This window comes from Nipponia nippon, unplaced genomic scaffold (assembly GCF_047370975.1).
Source record: "Nipponia nippon isolate SJK-2023a ecotype South Korea unplaced genomic scaffold, ASM4737097v1 scaffold_2, whole genome shotgun sequence".
In the NCBI taxonomy this organism is placed as follows: Eukaryota; Metazoa; Chordata; class Aves; order Pelecaniformes; family Threskiornithidae; genus Nipponia; species Nipponia nippon.
Genome location: NW_028262336.1, coordinates 7,730,588 through 7,750,274, shown reverse-complemented (window position 1 = coordinate 7,750,274; position 19,687 = coordinate 7,730,588). Strand labels below are relative to the sequence as shown.

At 43.1% G+C, this 19,687-nt stretch overlaps 1 protein-coding gene across 1 annotated transcript in view; it reads right to left on the bottom strand.

The window, feature by feature from the left end:
- Positions 1 to 15,070, bottom strand: part of DPT (dermatopontin) — a 29,499-nt gene extending 14,429 nt beyond the window's left edge. Inside the window, exons 1-2 of the mRNA XM_009466688.2 lie at positions 14,696 to 15,070; positions 4,713 to 4,838 (exon numbers count right to left, since the gene is read on the bottom strand). Of these exons, the coding sequence (XP_009464963.1) occupies positions 4,713 to 4,838; positions 14,696 to 14,994 (425 nt within the window). The 5' untranslated portion in view covers positions 14,995 to 15,070. The remainder of the gene's footprint in view (positions 1 to 4,712; positions 4,839 to 14,695) is intronic.
- Positions 15,071 to 19,687: the final 4,617 nt, after the last annotated feature.

Here is a 19,687-nt window from a genome sequence, read left to right as displayed (position 1 = left end):
TTCCAATATTAAGCAAATGTGTTTCTCCTAAGATGTCTCTGGAAGATGGTCCTGGAGATTGAACTGTAAGGTTGTATTTGCTGGGATTAAGAAAAAAAAAAAAAAATCAGTTAAATACCTTTTTGGTTTTTTTAAAAAAGGGGGGGAGGGGAATTGGGTTGCTCAGAAGTGCATGTTTCCACTGCATCTATTCTGGGTTCACCTCCTGGATTTATGTCTCTGCTGTTGGTAATATCTGAGAAATCTGTTTAGGATCTCATCAGTTTCAATATGGCTTTGGTGGCAGGTTGAGTCAAGAAAACAAATAAGTTCTTCAAGCCCCATAACTCTTGGAAAATGTAATTGTTGCCTGGACAATGTCACCGTGACAGAGAGCAGCCACAGCTCCAGACAGACTTTCTGGCATTTGGACTGCTGGTTGTTTGGAGAGGGGAAACAGTCATAAACAGTCTGTGCAGACTTGGGGCTGTTCTGTGACATGTGTTCGCTTTTGAGAGTATGGAGTCAAGCTTTCAATTTCCTGGCAGAGAGAAAAATCTGAGCTCTAATGGGACCACTTAATAACACTGCCTCTGCATCTGCGATGGATTTGCTTCCTTTATGGTTCAAATCAGCACACAGTTTGTTTTACTGTGGTAGCAGTCCCTAACCAGGTAAAATAATGGGAGCTTTTCTGCCTCCCGTGAGGAATGTTAATTATTTTCAGTATGGTAAAAATGTGCAGAATCCATGACAAGACTTGTCATGGTGAGGAAGGAAACAAAGTACTTGTAAAAAAATTAAAAATAGCAAGTGCAAAATGATGAGACTGGAAAAGATTAGTATATTTATTTTCAGTATGGGCTTACTCTACAGGTAAACTGGGAATTAATGGTGAGAAGGTGAGCTGTGAAACAGAATTGCTGGGTTCTAAGCGTAAGGATATAGGTGCTACCAAGCAAAGTCCTTAAGCCTGTATTTGGCTTTAACCGTGTTCTTAACTTAAGCAAAGTGTTTAAGTGGGGGTTTCAGTCAGTGTGATGGTGTTATAAATTAGTATGCCAATAAGTATTAGCAGGACTCAAAAAACACAGGAATGTTCCATCTGTAAAAACAGGGTCAAATTCTAACAAACCATTTGCATGGCTCATATACATGGGGAAAACCTGTCTTTATTCATTGTAGGGAAGACCAGCTCACTTCAGGAGGAATGTAGTCATGAAGAAGAAGAGCCAAGAGAAACCATGTATAAGGATCAGCTTTCTCACTGCTTTTATATTTGCCCGAGCCCTGTATGGAGACAACTGGACAAGGAAGGGATCAAATACCCAAGGTGAGAGCTAATTTAAACCAGAGTTTTGTTATGCCTCAGTATTGTCAGTTTTCTTAAAAATGCCTTTCTGCCCATATTTGGTTTCATAATGAAGGATTCATTGCACATTAAAATTCAAGGCTGCTGAGAAATTCTGCAATGTGGTTTATCTTTGAATATGGATTTTTCCTATGTGTCATGCATGATCCATGAGGCACCACAGTCATTACATATTTTCCTGGTATTACTTTTCCACATAGTCATATACTAATAGATGCCTTTGCATGAAATTAAGCTGCTTCAACCAAGAAATAGGAGTCGGCAGCGTGTTAATAGCCATTTCTCCACAGATAGTTTATTGACAGCTAGTTTCTGGAACAGAATGAATACCGTTATAGCTTGGGGCAGAAGCTGTAATAAATAACGATACTGTATATGCACACACATTTTTATTGTGTCTTATATGCATATACATTTTGAGGTCCTACCCGTGGTAGCCCAGAACTGCTTTGCAGATTGTTTGGAAAACACATTCTCTCTGTCAAACGCGTCTTAAACAGAGTGCAAGATACAGACCAGACGTGTGATGTGTGAACAAGGTTTTGTGACAATAACTTGGAAATGTCAATGGAAGTGAAGTTGTGAGTGAGATCTGCTGGGCTTAGGGAATGGGAAGTTTAGTTGCTGAACACTGAAGTTTAACAATTCAGACAAGTCACATCTGTAGTAGTAAAAGTGAGTCCAAAGCATGGGGTTTCACGCTACCACATTGCAGTTCATGTTACTTGTATGTTAGCATAACAACTAGCACTCTCCCAGACACTGTCTAGGCAGGGTAAAGGGAATAAAACAGAAAAGAAACCATTCCCAGCAGACGATAGGCAGGAGACCACTGTTTTGGAGAGGAGAGTTTAGCTGCATGGTGTGGGCCCTCCAGAAGAAGAGTCCTTTGTGGGATTGCAGGATAACTCTGGCGAAAGGGGACCTCAAGAGGTCTCTGGTACAGCCTCCTGCTCAAAGCAGGGTCAGCCACAAGGTCAGGCCAGGCTGCTTAGGGCTTTATTCAGTCGAGTCTTGAAAACCTCTAAGGATGGAGCCTGCACAGCTTCACTGGGCAACCCGCTCTACTATCTCACTGTCCTCATAGAGGAAAAGATTTTCTTTATATCCCTCTGAACAGCAGTCCTGCCCTCAAGCATATCAGCTGTTCCCCCCAATTTGGTGTCATATGCAAACTTGGCGAGAGCGTGCTCTGGTGCCTCCTCAAGGTCATTGATAACGATGTTAAGCAGGATGGGTCCCAGGGTAGACCATTAGTTACAGTGCTCTGCTCGTAATGGGCTCCCAGGCAGGGTATCACCCTTTAACCACTACCCTCTGAGCCTGTTAGACCACCAGTTTTTTACCCATCTAGTTGTCTGTCCATCCAGACCATAACATCCTAATTTGGATAACTGTACGTAGAAAGAGCTTGTATCTACCTTGCTAACTCCAAAGGCAGAATGAGAGCTTGAAAAAAAATGGAATAAATATATTGTAAGGAGGCACTTCAAGAGAGTAAGGTCAAACAAGGCTCTCAAGTAGAAGAAACTGAGAGACTGTCCAGGGCGAGCGTGGATATAGAAGTATCAAGATAGGCCAGTAGCTTGAACAGAACAAACTGGGCTCCAGATGGAGTGACCGAGCTTGGTAATACAGGGTACAATGGCTTTGTAATGAACCCATAATCACAAACTATGCACCAGAAGCTTTTCACAAGCCAGGTGACAGGTCTTCCCGGAGGTTTTACAGCTCTCCCCTCCCAGAAGAACGTGAGCACATGGGATTTCTACTCTGCTTAAGAGGGAGAAATGCTTCACCTGCCTTTGAAATGCTGCCTTTTCTGCATGGAAAGACAGTAGCAGCTGAACTGCACAAGGCGTTCTTTTCCAAGCATAAAAAATGGAGTGTTGTCATTGTTGGAAATAGAAGGGCAGTATAGGAGTCTGTGTGCAGCTGGGATGGAAATGCAAGGAGTCAGTAACCCCAAACATTTACATTAGGATTTGAGTTACTCTGAGTGCGAATTTGCAAGGCAGAGACAAAGCTCGTCCCAGTTGTCAAGACAACATCTGAGTGAAGCAGAACTGTCAACAACAAAAGAGGTCAGAGAAGATTTGTGTTGTCTCTCTGAAAATACATGCAATATTAGAAGAGTAAGAGAGATTGGAAGAACTGCTTAAAAGTTAGAGTGAGTTTCCCTCAGAGGGAAGAGCCTGGGCAGGTATGTAAATAAACCCCCAGGCAGAGAACATCCGTAGGCAGTGTAGGCTGGAAAGGGGGCAGAAGAATGTTCAAAGACTTTGTTACAGAGTTCCTGTCATTTAAAATATTTAAAAATAATAATAAAAAAATATTTCTTTTCCTTCTGGCTGCAAGGAGACTGAAGGATGCAAAGCAAGGCACTGCTGTTGTGTTTGGCCAGTAGCCAGCCAGACAAGTAAGACCAAGGGGCATGTAAACAGTTTGTACACATCTCAATGGGAAGTTTACTTCAAAGCTGAGTTCTGGAAACAAAGATTCAAGCACAGATTTCCCCCCCCCCCCCATTTTCTACTTTTTTCAAAGTGCAGGTGGGTTATTCTTTGTATCAGTGAGACTAGCTGGATTAATAGCCCTGGAGCATAAAATCATGAGTTCTGTTACACAGAATGGACAGGAGCAGTATGAGCTTTCTCTACACAGTCTGCTACTGTGCTTCTGTCTCAATTTAGAGAAACCACACCTGGGGACACGGGGAAGCTCTGGATGTGTAGTGCATTTTTCCATAGCCTCTGTGAGGTTGCCAGCACCAGTTGTGATACTGTGTTGAGGTGAGGCCACCTTTCTTTTAGGTTTGGACTATGATCAGTAGCTCATTTTTACTTTGGTCTTCAAACAGCCTTGAGAGAGGGAGCAAGCTGTATTCACTACAAATACAAAAATCCCAAGTTGTCAGCCAGAGGATATTTTGTTTGAGGTAACCGGCAGTAAGTTCGCTCCTGTAAGTTGTTGTGGCACAATTGCGTAGTGCAGAGATGCTCCTATTCCTGTAAATACGCTGGATTTATAGTGGGAGCTATATCACCACCTTTGAAATGTCGTTCCACTTTGGAGACTTCTGTCATGGTTTCCAGCATAGGTAGGGTGCTGCTGGTACCCAGCCCTGTTCATTTAGGGGAAGCTGCTGCGTTGTGCTGTTCAGCATAACTGTGCCCTCGTTCTCTTCCCTTAGCCATGGACCCTCAAGAATCCTGTTTCCAGACTGGACATAACTTGCTTAGCCCCATAAAACAGTTAACTTTTTCTGAGAGGAGGTTTTTGACGGGCCAAGCAGCCAAATACATTTATAGGGACTGCTGGGGAAAAGAGGCTAACAGGTTTGGCTTCTGCTTGAACTCACCAGCATGAATACGGGCATCTCCGGCTATAGCGGCAGCAGTAAAATTGCCATTCACGGTCAAGCACAGATGGAAAATACTGACTCTGGAAACCAGCCACCAGCCCATTGTTTGAGCAGGTTTGATACCTAAGAAAGAGGAGAAAGAAGAGAACACATAAGGAAAACATGATATTAGATTCCCTGATAGTTTCAGGCATTTGTGAAAACAGCATTAAAAATTTTGATTCAGAGTGGAAGCTAAGGGTTTGGCTTTGTATCGAGAAGCACTGTATGCACTTGCTGTGTATTGAGTAACCATTGTATAAGAAAGCAGTAGTAGTTAACTAATAATACCTTAACATTTATGTTGCACTTAAATACTTAAAAACAGTTTAAATAGTTTTAATCTTTCCAGTATGCTAATCAGGCAAGAAGATTGTTCTGGTGTTCACATTCTCAACTGTTTACAAGTCATGAGACTGACTTCAAAATAGTCCATTAATAGTTTTATCTTTGACTGTTTGTATTTGAGCATTTGGGGTTCACTGAAGTAATTTTTGAACTGCTTCTCTACAAAAAAAGAAGCCATAGAAACTCTTTTATAAGAGAAGTTCAGCCATTTATTTTATTTTATTTCTTTTTCAACTACCTGTCTCCAGGAGAAGGCACTCTTAATTCAAAGCATTATTGGCTTGTGATGAAATAACAATTTGATAACAATCACATGAGGAAAACTGAGACTCAGATGTTACCAAATTATAAGACTCAGATAAATTTTATGACTGGATTTTCAAAAGAAAAATCTGCTGCTTCATGCTGTGTACGTAGGAATTCTGTCATACACGTCAATCACTGCCTTCAAGTAGAATAGACATGGTCCGTAAGCATGCAGATACGTGCTTCTCTTTCTGCCCACCGTACAAGCATCTGGACACTGATAGCCAAAGTCAGTCAACTGATAATCAGTTTGAATAGCTTGCTTCTTGGAGACTAAAGACAAGGAGATCGTGAAAACAGACAGCTCATTAACTCAGCTGTTGAGTGCTCATTCTCTCATGCACCGTCGTAGCCTCATTGTTTCCCTATTGGAGAAAATTATAGGAATTCAGTTTTCTTTCATTTCTTTTTCTTTCTTTTTCCTTCCTCAAGGAAAACTGGCAGCCTAGAGCTGTAGCAAACCTTCCTTGCGATACCATAAAATCAAATACATTGATATATCCAAAAAATGCTTTCAGAAGTAACTTTATGATTAACAAATACCAAAAATTTCCCCTACTTTCATTCAACGACCTCATAGTTTTTATTTTAATGAGCCTGGAGTTCCCAGAAGGGAAGACACATCATCTTGCAGAGTTTGGTGTTTGGAAAGTCATTCACTTGTGCATACAGGTGTTAGTGCTCGCAAAGCGTGAGACTCAAGTGTTTGTACGCAAAAGCTGAAAAACTGATCCATTTTGACCAGTGCAGGGCTGAATTCCTCTGTCTAACTTTCAGCTTCCTCCTCTGAAGCAGGGGTCTCTTCTATATGTCCCTTCCACCGCGTTCTGTTGTTCAGACAAGATTATTTACATTTGTTTGTATCCCCGCATCTCCCACGTTGCTGGGGCCACACATACTTGCTGTGCTTTGTGAGACTCTTCCGAGGACCTCTAGAGTTAAGCAATGATGGGGACTCTGAGTTGCTATGGTATCGCACCAAGTAAGGCAGTTTGGCTCGCACTCAGAGGATTTCAGCAGGACTTTGATAGGAAGTTGCTCTGTTTTTTGGCACATAGGCCAGGGGAACATATGGCTAGGACTCTGTGTAAACATATTGGATAGCTGCAGATGATTGGTGTTATCCTGATGGAAGAAAGGTCGATACACAGAAATATAGGGAATGGTTGTACCTGTTGCAAGATGAGCACTTTTCTACATTAATCTGTGTAAAGTGGAACCAAACTTGAGTCTCTTCATCTTCTGCCTCTCCCCCTTCCCAGTTACCTGCATTTCCACTGCTCAAGTCCTTGTGCCCCTGGGATGTTTTCCTAGCTCTTTTCCATAGGTGCAATAATAACGGGAGCATTTCGTTCCTCCTTTTCCTTTGCACTTCCTCTCAGAGGCTTGGCATTGCCCTGCAATTTCGCATCCCCATCGGTCAGCATCTGATTCCTGCCTGTACTCGTCTTTGCGGGAGGTTCTTCTGTCTCTCTCCCCACCTGCTCCCATTCAGTCTGGGAAGTCCTGCCCTCTTTCCCGCTCTCTTCGCCCTACAACAGTTTTTATTTTCTTGACACCTCTACTAATGCGCTCCAGTTTTGATGGAAAGATTAATCTTGAGAGACACATCACTGATGGACTCTTCTCTCTATAGTGGATTGAAAAAAATCTAGCTAACATAACACTCCTATGTTTGCATGTGTACATATTTGGGCACCAAACTCTAGGAAAGTTTGGTTATTTTATTTTTGATCCTGATTCTATCTTCTCATGAAAAGTTAAAAAAAAAAAAATATTTGGAGTTGCCTTAAAAATTAGTTTCTTAGATGGAGAGTATAACTGGATATAAGTAATGTCTTATAATTAAATTGCATTTTATTTCAAAAACGTTCAAAGTATAATTTAAAATATACTTTTAAGCTCATGTTCACTTCTCCCTCTCTACTTCTGTCTCATACAAAGTCCTGCAATCTGTTATTCAAGCTCAATACTGGGTTCAGCGAAAGACAGATAATAGTGACGTTGAAGTACTTTTCTTTATCTTTGAGATAACACAAGACTTTTTCTCCTAATCTTTCTAATTTTCAAGTCAAATCCAAATATTCCTCCGAAAACGAAGAGATGCTCTCAGAAATTGGGGTGTTTATTTGTGAGCTCATATAAAATCTTTTCCTCTCTTTCATTTTCCCAGTTGGCCTCTTTCCAACAAGCAGAAAGTAGTTCTTCAAGGGAAACAAACAACCCCTCCCCGCACACCTTGTTAGTCAGATGCTCTATGCACTAATCTGAAAACAGCACTTAACACGTGAGGATTTCTTCCTTCTCTGTAGAATTCACTACTCGTGTCACAGCAAACCCTGCAAACCAGTATGGTGAATAAAAACTAGTGATTCAGGACCTTTGATTTATGGCCAAGTCAAAAAAATGCCTTTTTTACTAGGCCCACTCTGTAGCACTTTTGTTATAGAGGATAATTCAGTATTTGGAGTTAATGTCACTGGGTTCTCCTCACTCATGAAATCCTGACATTGCTAAGACAAGAGGAAGGTACCTCTTAGAAGGTGAATGCAGAAGAGCATGAGAAACTGGTTGGGACTGTGTGGGATTAAACTTGGCAATGGATAGGTTGTTTTGTTTTTCTGGTTGGCTCAAGATGCAACATATGAAGAGTTGGCTTTTCGATCTGGTACGGGGAGAAGAGGAGGTGAGCTGGCTGGTGGGTGGGAGTGGGAAGATTCGTGGTAGGGAGGGTCAGGTGCTGTTGAATGGGAAGTTGCCCTTCCCTCCCCTCGTTTACATCTGTTGGAAATGACTGCAAGGTTTCACAGAAAGTAAATAAACTACACAGCCTTATTTTGGGAGGAGTTCTGTGTAGTAACAGGGATATGGTAGCTAAGACTTTCCCAGCTTGCTGCAATTGCTATGAAAAGCCTCTCCTTTGCCAAATCTTCTTCTGAACTGGTTACTGAGTGTTGTACAGCTGCATTCCGTCATGGCAAGCAACCAAAGTGTGCGTCCATGTTATTGGTTTAGTTCAGGTCAGGACTGCTTTCCTTGTTCACCAATGAGCTTTTATCTGTGAGACCAAACTAGAGCTGGTTTGAAACAAGGCCACTCAAAATGCATATGTGGATTTGGGGTCCATGCACAAACTGTTTCACCCTACAGATCCACTTAAACTGCACCACATTATTTGCAAACATTGATATAGCCTCAGTGACCAAGTGTGTACCTCAGTGACTCAACAGTTGCCTGCCAGACTGACGACAAATATTGCTTGCAACAGTATAATTGTTTTGAGCAACGGTACCAATTGTGGTGACACTTCATAATTGTGCCTATATCTTATTTTTGCTCTTTGCTAGACAAAGCCCCAGAGTGTTGTGTCCCATCTAATGCTGGTGCTGTGTTGTAAACCTGTCTCTGAGGCCTGCTGTCCCTCAGATATGTCAGGAATTAGCCTAAGCAGCATGTTGTCCTGAGGATGACAACCCAAAGAGGAAGCCTGTTCTCTACAAATCTGCTCAGGGGAGTGCAAGTCAAGATGCAGTAAGTGATGCTGTTAGAGCCTGCATTGAGCCCCTGCCACGCTGACCGGGTGGCGCTCCCTGAAGCTCTCTGGGAACATGCAGAGTCTGACACGCAGCTCAGTAGTCACTGGGTCGTGCTGCATTAAGGGTGATTTGTTCCTTATAACAGGGTAACCTGAGAGCGTTGTTCTATGTACTTCAAAAAAAATCCCACTGTTTTGCTGTAGAGCAGATGGCTGCTGTAAAACTTGCATCATTAATTACTTCAAAGCTATCGCTCTAGAGCCTGTCACAGCAGAATGAATCTATGTATTATGGAGATATGTCAGACATGGCAAATTGACCCAATAGAAATAACACTGCATACTTTCATCTGCAGTCCTCCCTGGAGCGCATACGGAGAGAGGTGGCTTAACCTCACGCAGTTGGTAAGACCATGGTTAGAGTGTGAGAGGTGTTTTTTAAAGAGACATTAGTCTGTTTTCCTGCAGTGTTGTTTCACCAAAAGCTGTTACTTTCAATATCCAAAACTTAATTTCCTTTTGGTACAGCTGTGGAGGGGAGGCCCTGTGCTGCTTTCCTGAGTTATTTTTGTGGCGTGGCCTCCTTCTGTGTAGTTTGGTTAGTCACATGATGAAAGCTAATTTAACGGTCAGTCTGTTATAGATGAGTGGGGAGAGAGAAGTGGCTGAGGGCAGGCTCAGGGCACTTGAAACACTGGCACTCAGACAAAGGGAACGATTTTTCCATGTTTGATTAGGCCATGCCAGTCTCCAGTGGTCACTTCTACAAGGACTCTTCGCTATCTGTTGTGGGGTAGTGAGATGTGTTGTCAGGACTTCCACATGCCAAAGGCAACCTCACTATCATCTTCAGTTATCTTTTTCTTTCATTTAAGGGTCAGTGATGACTGACTTTCTCCTCCCCACCCAAAGGGAAGGCACGGCCCTAGTCACCTGTTGATTTCTTCCTGACGGTCGCTGATGAGGCCTCCCTATCTGCAGAAACACCCTGCTTCTCCTCAGGTGCTCCCACTAGACTCAGTCCATTGCAGCTGTGCTAAAAGCTTGTAGCACTATCCCTTTAACTAGCCCTTTAGGGCTTTGAAGAAAATTAACTTGTTTGTGTAGATAGCACAAATGGGAATATTTTGAAAGGGCAGCTTGATTAATGGGTTTGGGTAGTACAGCTTCAGATTTGAGACTTGGGATTGGTCAGAGATTGAGAACAAAAACAGTTCCTCGCAGATGTACCGGGGTGTGCTGCCAGCGCCTGAAGAGGAGGCTCCTGCAGACACTTCCTTTGCTCATGAGTCTGTCTTTGTGCCCAGTTTGTGGGAAATAGGGTTGCATGCCTGCTTGAAGGATCTGTGTGTGTGTGTGTGTGTGTGTGTGTGTGTGTGTGTTTGTGCACTTAAAGAGAAGGCAAAGGAGGGTGACAGTAGGAGTGAGGAGGGAGAAGCTAGAGATCTGTTTTTTCCAAGTCCTATCCAAACACTTTCTCAGAAGTCTAAACAAGGAAAAGAGGCAATAAACATGCATTAAATACCACTTGGCTGGAAATGTTTCTGCTTTGTGCCTTATGGGTAACTGGGAGTATACTGGGGATATGGTACGGTTCCATCTGTATTATGTAGTGTAAAACAAACATCTTCTCCTGGAAGGAAGAGTTAGTTGTCTTTCACTTGCAAGCTTTTGTTCATTTGTTTATTTGATCCCTGTCCTTTGGTACGATCGCTTTCAGGCAAGAAAAATAGTTTTTCTTAAGTACCTCGTTCAAAGACTGGTCTGTAGAGTCAACTCTGTAGTATTCAGCAAAGCAGTGCAGAACAGTCTTACCAGCAATCACTCAGACCTTACCTTTTCTTGGGTGGTGAAATATTTACCCAAGGTCAAAATTCCTCCAGTACAAATGGAACTAGAAACATAAACTTTATTCTGTCTGAAAAGGCAGGATTCCCTGAGATGTGGCAGCATACAAATAACTAGAAGGACTGTGTAGAATCAGGGGATGTCCTGAAGACTTTTCCTTACTCCAGACATGAGTATTTCCAAGTTATCCAGGAACAAATTCTGCTCCCTATATTGAATAGCATCTTGGTTAGCAGATAGCCTCTGCAGGAGTAAGGTATTGGGACAGATTCAACAAAGCCTTTATACACGTACTTAACTTTAAACGTATTCGCATATTAATGAAGCTGAGAAGGCATCCCTGGTCATCTGATCCAACCTATTGCCAAAATTTTCCCTATAAGTCTTGTAACATGTTCACAGGCTTCTTGTGTCCATTCAGCAAAACAGAAAAGAACATGCTGTCTTTAGAAGTGTAGGTGCACGTATGCCTAACTTCAGGGATGCATTTATGAAGTGAAGGACCCATAGTTAGATGTATTCTGAAATGCCAGCAGGGAGTTCTAGGCAGCTGTCAGAGGTGATCGGTCTTCATGAGTCTGCTTCTGGAGAGAGATGGGGTGCCCCAGAGAACAGTTTTTAGAGTACCTGTTTCTCTCCATTGACTCTGGAAGGGGGCAGAGGTCATAAACCAGGCATTGTGATTAGATGCCTAATGTGGATCTGTGTCGCTGCCCTCTTTGGGTTGCATAATTTTTTCATATCTGTAAGATGCAAAGTCTTATGGGTTTAGTCCTAGAAGTCTGTGTAATACCTAGTGTTAGTGTAGGAAGCAAACTTACCTGAACCAGCTCTGCCATTGGTTCCCTCCTGCCCTCCAGTCCCCCCAACTCTCCTATCCCTACGCTCCCCACTTCCATTTCTGCCATTCCCCCCCAGTGCTAACGGCCAAAGAAAATAATGAGTTGGAGACTTTCTGCTTTATATTCCCACTTCATTTTCTCTCTAAAGCTTTTCTTGGTTTATTGTCTTTTCTAAAGAAACCTCTTTTGGATTTGTCTCTGTTGTGCAGCTGCACAACAGTGAGGAATGGTGATTTGTGAAATGCCATAAACATCATTTGTCAGAGGTCATTTTTTGGTGTTTCTGCCAGACTGGAATTTCTGGGACATGCCTGAGAAACTGGAGGGAATTCAGAGGAGAGCTGTACATATGATCAGAGCTTGCTTAGGAGTGTTGGAATATAAAACTTCCAAGGGAGAACTAGAAGAACGGAGACATGTTCAGTCTGAAAGCAAAAGCATGGGTGAAGGTGCATGGGTGAGGGAACGGCATAGCTGCTGCCTACTAATAAGTTAATTTTACAAAGGATGCAGTGTGCTTGTTCTCATTACTCAGTGAAGGCAAGGCAAGGAATAAAAAGCCTCAATTACAGCAAAGGAAATGTAGCTTAAATTTTAGGAAAAAGTTGGCAGCTTTGTAGTTGCTGGTGGTACAAGCCATTGAATCTCCCTGGATGTGATGTGCAAGGTGAGACAAAATACCCTGTGAGGCAGAGCTGAAGAGGGAATATTACAGCCCATCCTACACGGATGGGGAATGGACTAGCGAGTCCAGCAGAGTGCTGTGTCAGCTGACACGAGGATGATGTATTGCTCACCAACAGATTGGTTCGTCAGATCAGCGAGCAAACAGAGGTGGCCAAGCAGGAACTAATGGTACAGATTGTGATTCATATTTGTGGTCCCACTTGATTACTGAGTGACTCTCTTTAGAACTGGGGATGGCTCCAAATAGCACTGAGCTGGGCATGGAAGAGAGAGAGAAAAGAGGCAGCTATGAGAAGTAAGACTGCCAAGAGAGAAGGCGTGGGATTGTCAAAGGCCCCACAGGCTACATCTGTGCCGTCACATTAATTTGAGGTTTGAGTTTGCACTCAGACACTCCAGGCTGTCTGCCTGCTGGCCCACACTTTCACTCCAGTCTGGGATGAGCCTGCTGGGTTCTTGGGCAGCAGCGTCTGGGCATAGCGAGGGACGCGCTGGCTTACAGCAAGCCTCTCTCCATGAAGCACTGTAGATGCAACCAACTCAGCCCTGGGTGCAGAAAACTGCAGAACGCAACCAGGTACAGCTAGCTAAGATTTATGGAAATAGCCCAAGTAATTAGGAGCACAAGTTCATCTTTGCAAAGGGGTATGTGTTCCCTAATCACTTTGGTGTATTCTGCCCTCCCCCAAAAAAACAGATAGAAGAAAGAAAGAAGGAGATCTATCCAGAAAAAGACAAATAGATGTAAGGATGTTGGACTGGAAAGGTGATCTAGGGAAGAAATAACTACAAAAGCTAGGAAAGAGAGTGAAACAGAGTTAAACACATTGAAGAGGGGTTGGAAAAGAAGTACATTTGAAGAAAAGTTAGAGTTGGCAATAGGAAAAATGTAGGAAAGAAAGAGGACAAAGTGGAAAGATTTTTTTTTTAAGAGGTGAAGGAAATGAGATTCAGATACTACACTGTGGATGTAGTCATGCTAAGCATATGGCACCTGGTGATAAATATGGTCCCATGGTTAGATAGCGGAAGAAAACGTTCTGTATAGAGGTACACAGTATCCTGTTTGTGGGAAGTGAACTTGAGCAATTGCTGCCAGGGATTTTTAGAAAGAGAATAATAATTTTATTTTGAACAATAGAAAGGTCTAATTCAAAATTACTATGCAATAAGTAGAAATTGCATCAATGTATGAAAAATGAAGACGTCATCCAGGATTATCACAGTGTCTTCTTTCTGCCTGTTTTGCAGCCCTCCCCCTTTCTTTTCAGTTCTTATTTCAAAATTAAGCATAGGGCCAATCTTTTTTTCCTTAGCAATTGCATCAGCCGTAGGAATGTATCACGTGGTCAATGAAAGAGTATGAATAATTCAGCACAAAATTTTGAATCATTTAAAAAGCAGGAGCTTCACATCTCATTGCTAACCTGTTCCCATATAACATGAAATCTACAAAAATCACATTGTAATTTCTAGAAAAAAACCATTTCAAGTGTTTGAAAATATTCTCGCATTCATTTCTTTCTGTCCAAAGAATATTTCACACTCAGAGTTTTCCAAAACTGTTTCACGTTTCATGAAAAAAATCAGAAGATAATTAAATACCAGCTATGTGCTACCTAAACATGAAACACTATACATGTTTCCAGAAATTATTGTGGCCATAAAATGTGATCACCTTTGCCTCTAAGGTTGATGGAAAATGTAAACTTTAGTTAACCAAAACTGACTGTATTAGGGAATTAACATGATCTTCTGCTATTGTTATCATGCATATATATGCCACCATCATTGCTTGTTAGTGTGGATTTTTGGCTCCTGTAATACCAGCATGGCTAGAAAACAGCCTTTGACTGGGCCTAAGCCAAAAAGCTTAGCAACAAAAACACAAAGAGAAAAGCCAGTGCAATACAGAGGAGAATTTTTTTTTTCTAGTGATAAGAGCAGGAGGATGAAGTGAGGAGTTTTACAATTTGCTCCCCAGTTTAGTCACTGATTCAATGTGTGGCCTTTAAAGAGGGACTTTATCCTCTCCTCAGTGAAGGTTCATGTCTCGTTTTCCTCATCTGTGAAACAACAATAGCAAGACTGAACCACTTTGCAGCTGAGGTTGCGTGTGACCAAACAACACAGCATTTCTAAAGCACACTGAGACCCTCCAGCAAGAAATTGCTGCAGAGAAGGCAATGTGATGCTGATCACCTCACACACATGCATCGTGATTAATGAGTCTCAGGCAGTTGTTCAGGGCAGTGAAGCTGCTGGCTATCATGGCATTAATATGCATTTGCATTGCTCTGACTGCAGTATTAGCACCCGCATTCCACAGGGGGTATCAGGGCTGTGCCCTCCGGGGATGGTTGGGGGTATCCTACCATTCAGTTCCCGCCCTGTTGATCTCTTCCCACCAGCACTCTGTCGGCTCACCGAGGCTCTGGGCCGCCGGCATGCAGGCGTAGTTCCACAGTCTGTCGGAGCCTTCCTTCTTGTTGAAAACACTCCTGATGGCCACAATCACCTGCCCGTGCGGGCACTGGAAGTTGAAACCCTGCCGGTACACATTGACCCATTCATCGTTATCGCCGTAGTTATAGGGACCGTAGTAATAGTCACCATACTGGCCCCATGCCATGGTCACCAGAGGGAGGAACACACAGAGAAGGACGAGGTCCATCCTGAAGATGTTCCTGGCTTAGAAATGCCCCACTGGTTTGTTGGGCTGGCCCTTTTATATCGCCTCTAACATTTGGCTTCCAGATGTTATGCTTCCAGATCCAAGTGCAATGTGTCATTGCTTAGCAAACCTTCTCTGAGTTACAGACACGTCCAATTACTTTTAAGGTGGAATTCTGCAAGTACAGTAAATCTGCAGGCTGTAAGAGCAGGGTCTTCCCACCGCCACAAACCATCTGTGATCCCTTGCTGCAGAGCTACTGTGTAGAGCAAGATACACGTTGTAGTACAACTGTCACAGACATCCCACTTTTATCCTCAAGACAGCAGTTAAGTTTAAAAACTACTTTATTTGAAAGTAAAGCTCTATTTGAAGTTGCCATTTTCCATCATTAGTAATGTGCAACAAAATGTGATCACATGTGAGTGTCCCCATCCTCTTCCCCCAAATGTGTGTGACATGATTCTGCCAGTCCCTAGAAAGAAGGGAGTTGGGCAAGGGGGAGGAATTCACTGCTCCTGTTGTAGGAAATCCTTTAGACATTTTGGTTTCGTTTGGTTGGAGGGGAGGTGGAGCCCGAGTGACTGAGACTCTGGCTTGGCGTAGAAACAGCCCACCCTGAGTAGCAGGGCATTGGCTTCTTCTATGCAGAACTGATTTTTCTATGACTGTGTGTGAGCACTATAAAACTGTGGACTCGGCGGATGTTTTAGTGTGGGGATAAAGCGCATAAGCAAGTTACAATGAGATAAGCTTCGTGTGTCACCATAGCCTATTGAAATCTTTGAGCAAGGCCCTTTAAGCTGCCTGGCTTGCCACTTGGAAATGTGTTTATATGCCACATCGCTCAGGTAAGTTCTTTATAGGGAAACCACCCTATTCAGGAGAGTGTGGGACAGTGTGCTTTACTTAACTGTGTACTTGACCTGTAGAAAACTGTGGGACTTGAGCATGTTTTAATAAGTAAGACAGTCCAAAGTCAATCTAACATAGTCTATAAATGTGTATGTTGCCTATGCTGTGTTACTAGTGAAATGTGTGACCCTTGGAACAGCTCCAGATTTGGATCCTGTCTCTTCCAGTGAAATCACTGCAAAGGATTCAGAGACTGTTTCTTGCTGCAAGTTTCTTCTCCACTCTTTTCACTACTCTTCTTCCCCATTTGGGCCATGCACAAAGAAAATGTGTATGAGCTTTTGGTCTGTTGCTGATACTATCAGAAGGAAGATCTGTGATGGGTAACAGTGGACTTGCTCTTTTCTAGGGCTCTCCAAACCCATCATGGCTGGTCATTGCTTTGCAGGAGCATAAGCATCTGAGGAGGTGGGTGCCTTTACTAACCAGCCCCAGATCTCAAAAGCTGCCTTCAGCCTCATCAACTTTTGTGCCATTAGCTAATGACTTTTTTTGTAGCAGAGCCTTGTTTGACAAAACTGTAGGTGGGGGCTGAGCTCTTTGCCAGGAGCACAGTGCAGCAATATCTCAGCTGTCCATGCTCACAGCCAGTGCAGATCCACATGAACCTGGCAGCTGAGAGCTGCTGACCTAGCTCAGTGCCTCACCTCCAGCTGTAGCAGCCCCAGGTGCGTGGGGAAGAGGGCTATGGAGACAGCACAGAACAGCCCTTTCCTTGGAGCCGCCCTCCTCTAGCTCTTAGGTAACAGTAGAGGACACAGGTAGCCAAAGTCTAAAGAGAGAGGAAATTTAAGATTAAAAACCCCATAGTTATCCGATGGGCACCAGAGCGCAGACTTGAACTGCACGATCTCACATGAGTTTTTCAGCTAACTCAATAATGTATGTTTTTTCCTTCTTACTTCCTTGGACACGTAGCCAACATCTGGGAGCGCTGCACACTGCTGTATATGCCTGAGAGGCATTCTGGCAGACATTTTAGCAGGAAGCACCACATTATCATACACATATGATCCTCACCTCACATAACCCTTTATAAGCACCATTCCTTGGAAGGAAGTCCTCACATAACCCACACAAAATCAGGGGCAAGAGGGGATGAGAAGGGGGAGGAGGGCTCTATGGAGAGTAGGGCACAGTCTCCCTTTGCCTGCCTTTCACATGCGTGTGGAGCTTCGAGGTGTCTGCTGACACTTCCTACATACAGTCTGCCCTGCCCGATCCCAGTTAGTGGATAGGGTGGCACTTCCATGCCGCATTGTGGTCAAGAAGTGGTTTGGCTGGGGAAAAAAGCTGTGCAGGGAAGATGGTGAACACGAGAGATGTGGAACTACAACTCCCTGTAGCAGTCGTGGCAGTGCAGACATGTCCTGATCAGGGACTGCCTGAAAATTGACAGTTTTGTGTTTCTGGATCCAGTGCTTTCTGGGAACTTTTAATATTAAATTTCATGCTTCATTCTGATACTGAATAAAAACAGAAGAAAGCAGAATTTCTTACAGGAGGGACATGATGGTTTTTAGTCACCTTGGAGAAGGGTGCTATTTGTGAGTGGGAGGAACTGTGATTTGAAAATTCCCGTAGGGGTTAAAAAAAGAGAATAGTGTGTTCTTCAATTTTGTTTCTGAGTAATGCTCGTTCAGCTCTGCAGTTCGCAGCTGCTTGGTTCGTGGAGCAAAGCTGAGGCTACATGCGACTTGTTTCGCTAACATTTCACACCATTGCTCCAACCCAGATAATTCCACTGATGTTGCCAGTGCTGAGAGTTGCAATTTTAGCTGTGTTTCCATTGACTCACTGGCATGTTAACCACTATGCCTTATTCTGTTCTGGCCAGTGAATCAAACATAGCAGTTCAGAAGCCAGTGGCTAGAAGAGCTGCAAACTAGTCTGCGGCTTGGTGACTTTGGTTGGCTTCAGCTAGAGTTTGCACTAGGAGAAAACTCAACAATATTTAAAAACCAGTCCCTCTCTGAAATTACTTACCCTTTAATTTGACTTTAAAAACATCAGCTGCATGCCTTGCACATCCAATATTTGGAAAAGCAGAAAGTGTCAATGAAGTCATAAATATGAGGTGCTAAGACCGACCTTTCATTATCAGTTCCTTGCCATGGAATCTATGTTGGCTGGTAATTTTATTCCCTATCAGTTCTTAGAAATGCTGCATTTAATCCACACAAACACGATTTAATTTCTGTCTTGCCCAATGATGGCGGATGAAAGTGATTATTCTTGACATCCCCCCCCTCCCTGGCCTAAATTTGAAGTTATCTCTGCTTTGAGCGCAGTTTGGACTAGAGACCTTAAGAGGAATGTCCTTTCCAGTCTGAATTATTTTCTCTCCTGCTGCAGATACTAGATGCAGCATTACTTAGTGCTGCAGGGGTTATTAGTGCTTTGGAGCCATTAGGCGAAATGCTGCAGTATTCTCTTACCATGCCATGTTACAGCGATGAAATGCAGAGGGATTGCAGCGCTTTGAACTAAAATCACAGATGCAGTAGTGTTATTCGAATGAATAGCAGTAGCCAGCTTGATGGGTTTTATTTTAGCACCCAAGCTCTATACTAAAATAGGAGAAAGAACAGTAAACCTTTATTTATTATTTGGCAAACGCAGAGACACTAGAGCTGCAATGAGAATAGCAAGGGTTCAGACTTGGTCAGTGATGGGTAAAACTAGACCTGTGTCTACAGAACTGGGTTGCATGAAAGTAGTGTCATCTGGTTTTATTGGAGCAGCCGTGCTGCTGAAGTTCCTGTGTCTGCAAAGGTCTGATGCATGGGCAACCAGTTTTTTGCCCCACTGTGAGGGCAGGAGGGGCATATAAGGATGTTAACTCACAGCACTTTGTCCTTTAGATGCACAAGAGTAATTCCATCCCAGAGGGCTCAGGACTATAGCTAGAAGTGAAGCTTTGCATTTTGTGCTGGTGAAGGATGCTGAGTGTGTATCCCCTGAGCCCTGAGGGCCTCTCCACACAAAACAGGTATGGCAGAAGCAGTGACAGTAGCAGCAGCAATGTATGTCTGCTTCCAAGCTAACGCAACTGCATCATGGCATTTCACAGTGAGAAGAAAGTGTTTTTCATGTCAGCTCATTGCATCAGTGAGGTCGCACATTCTGAACACATTTTCCATATTTTATTACCCACTGTCTCAGAGTCATGCCTCTGATAGAGCAGAGTGGCTTGGATGAGTCAGGGAGGCTGCATGAGCTGGGAGCTGTAAATTGAATTCAATTACTGATTACTTTTCCATGCCATCTTTGCAGCATGACTTTTTTTTATAAGCTTCCTGCACTGTCAGTTTTTATGAAAATGTGAGAATTTGGGGTGCTTTTATTATGTTTTTGAAATGAGGTTACAGAAGCCTTGGTAATGTGGAGAAGGATGAAGCTGCTGGAAAGCTGTGCTTCACAAGGGACAAGGATATATTCTTGTCAACTTTTTAGATCAAAGTTATTACATTCTTTCAGAGTAATGTATATGGTGAAGGCTGGAGTTAATTTGTCAAGGTTTGCTACTGTTAATGATATTTTTTCTAGCACCTTTCACTTGGTGTTCTCAAAGTACTTTGATTAAGTTCAATCACCTTCTCGAAAAGTAGGAAAGGTTAAAAAGCCCTTATTTTACAGGGTAGGTCCAGCAATCTGCTGAATGTTCACCAATACCTCAGGGTTAGAAACAGATTTTAAACTCTAGCATCTAAACTGCCAGCATCAGACTCCAGCCCTGGGAAAGCACACCTTTTCCCAACCCCTTCTTCCTGCCACT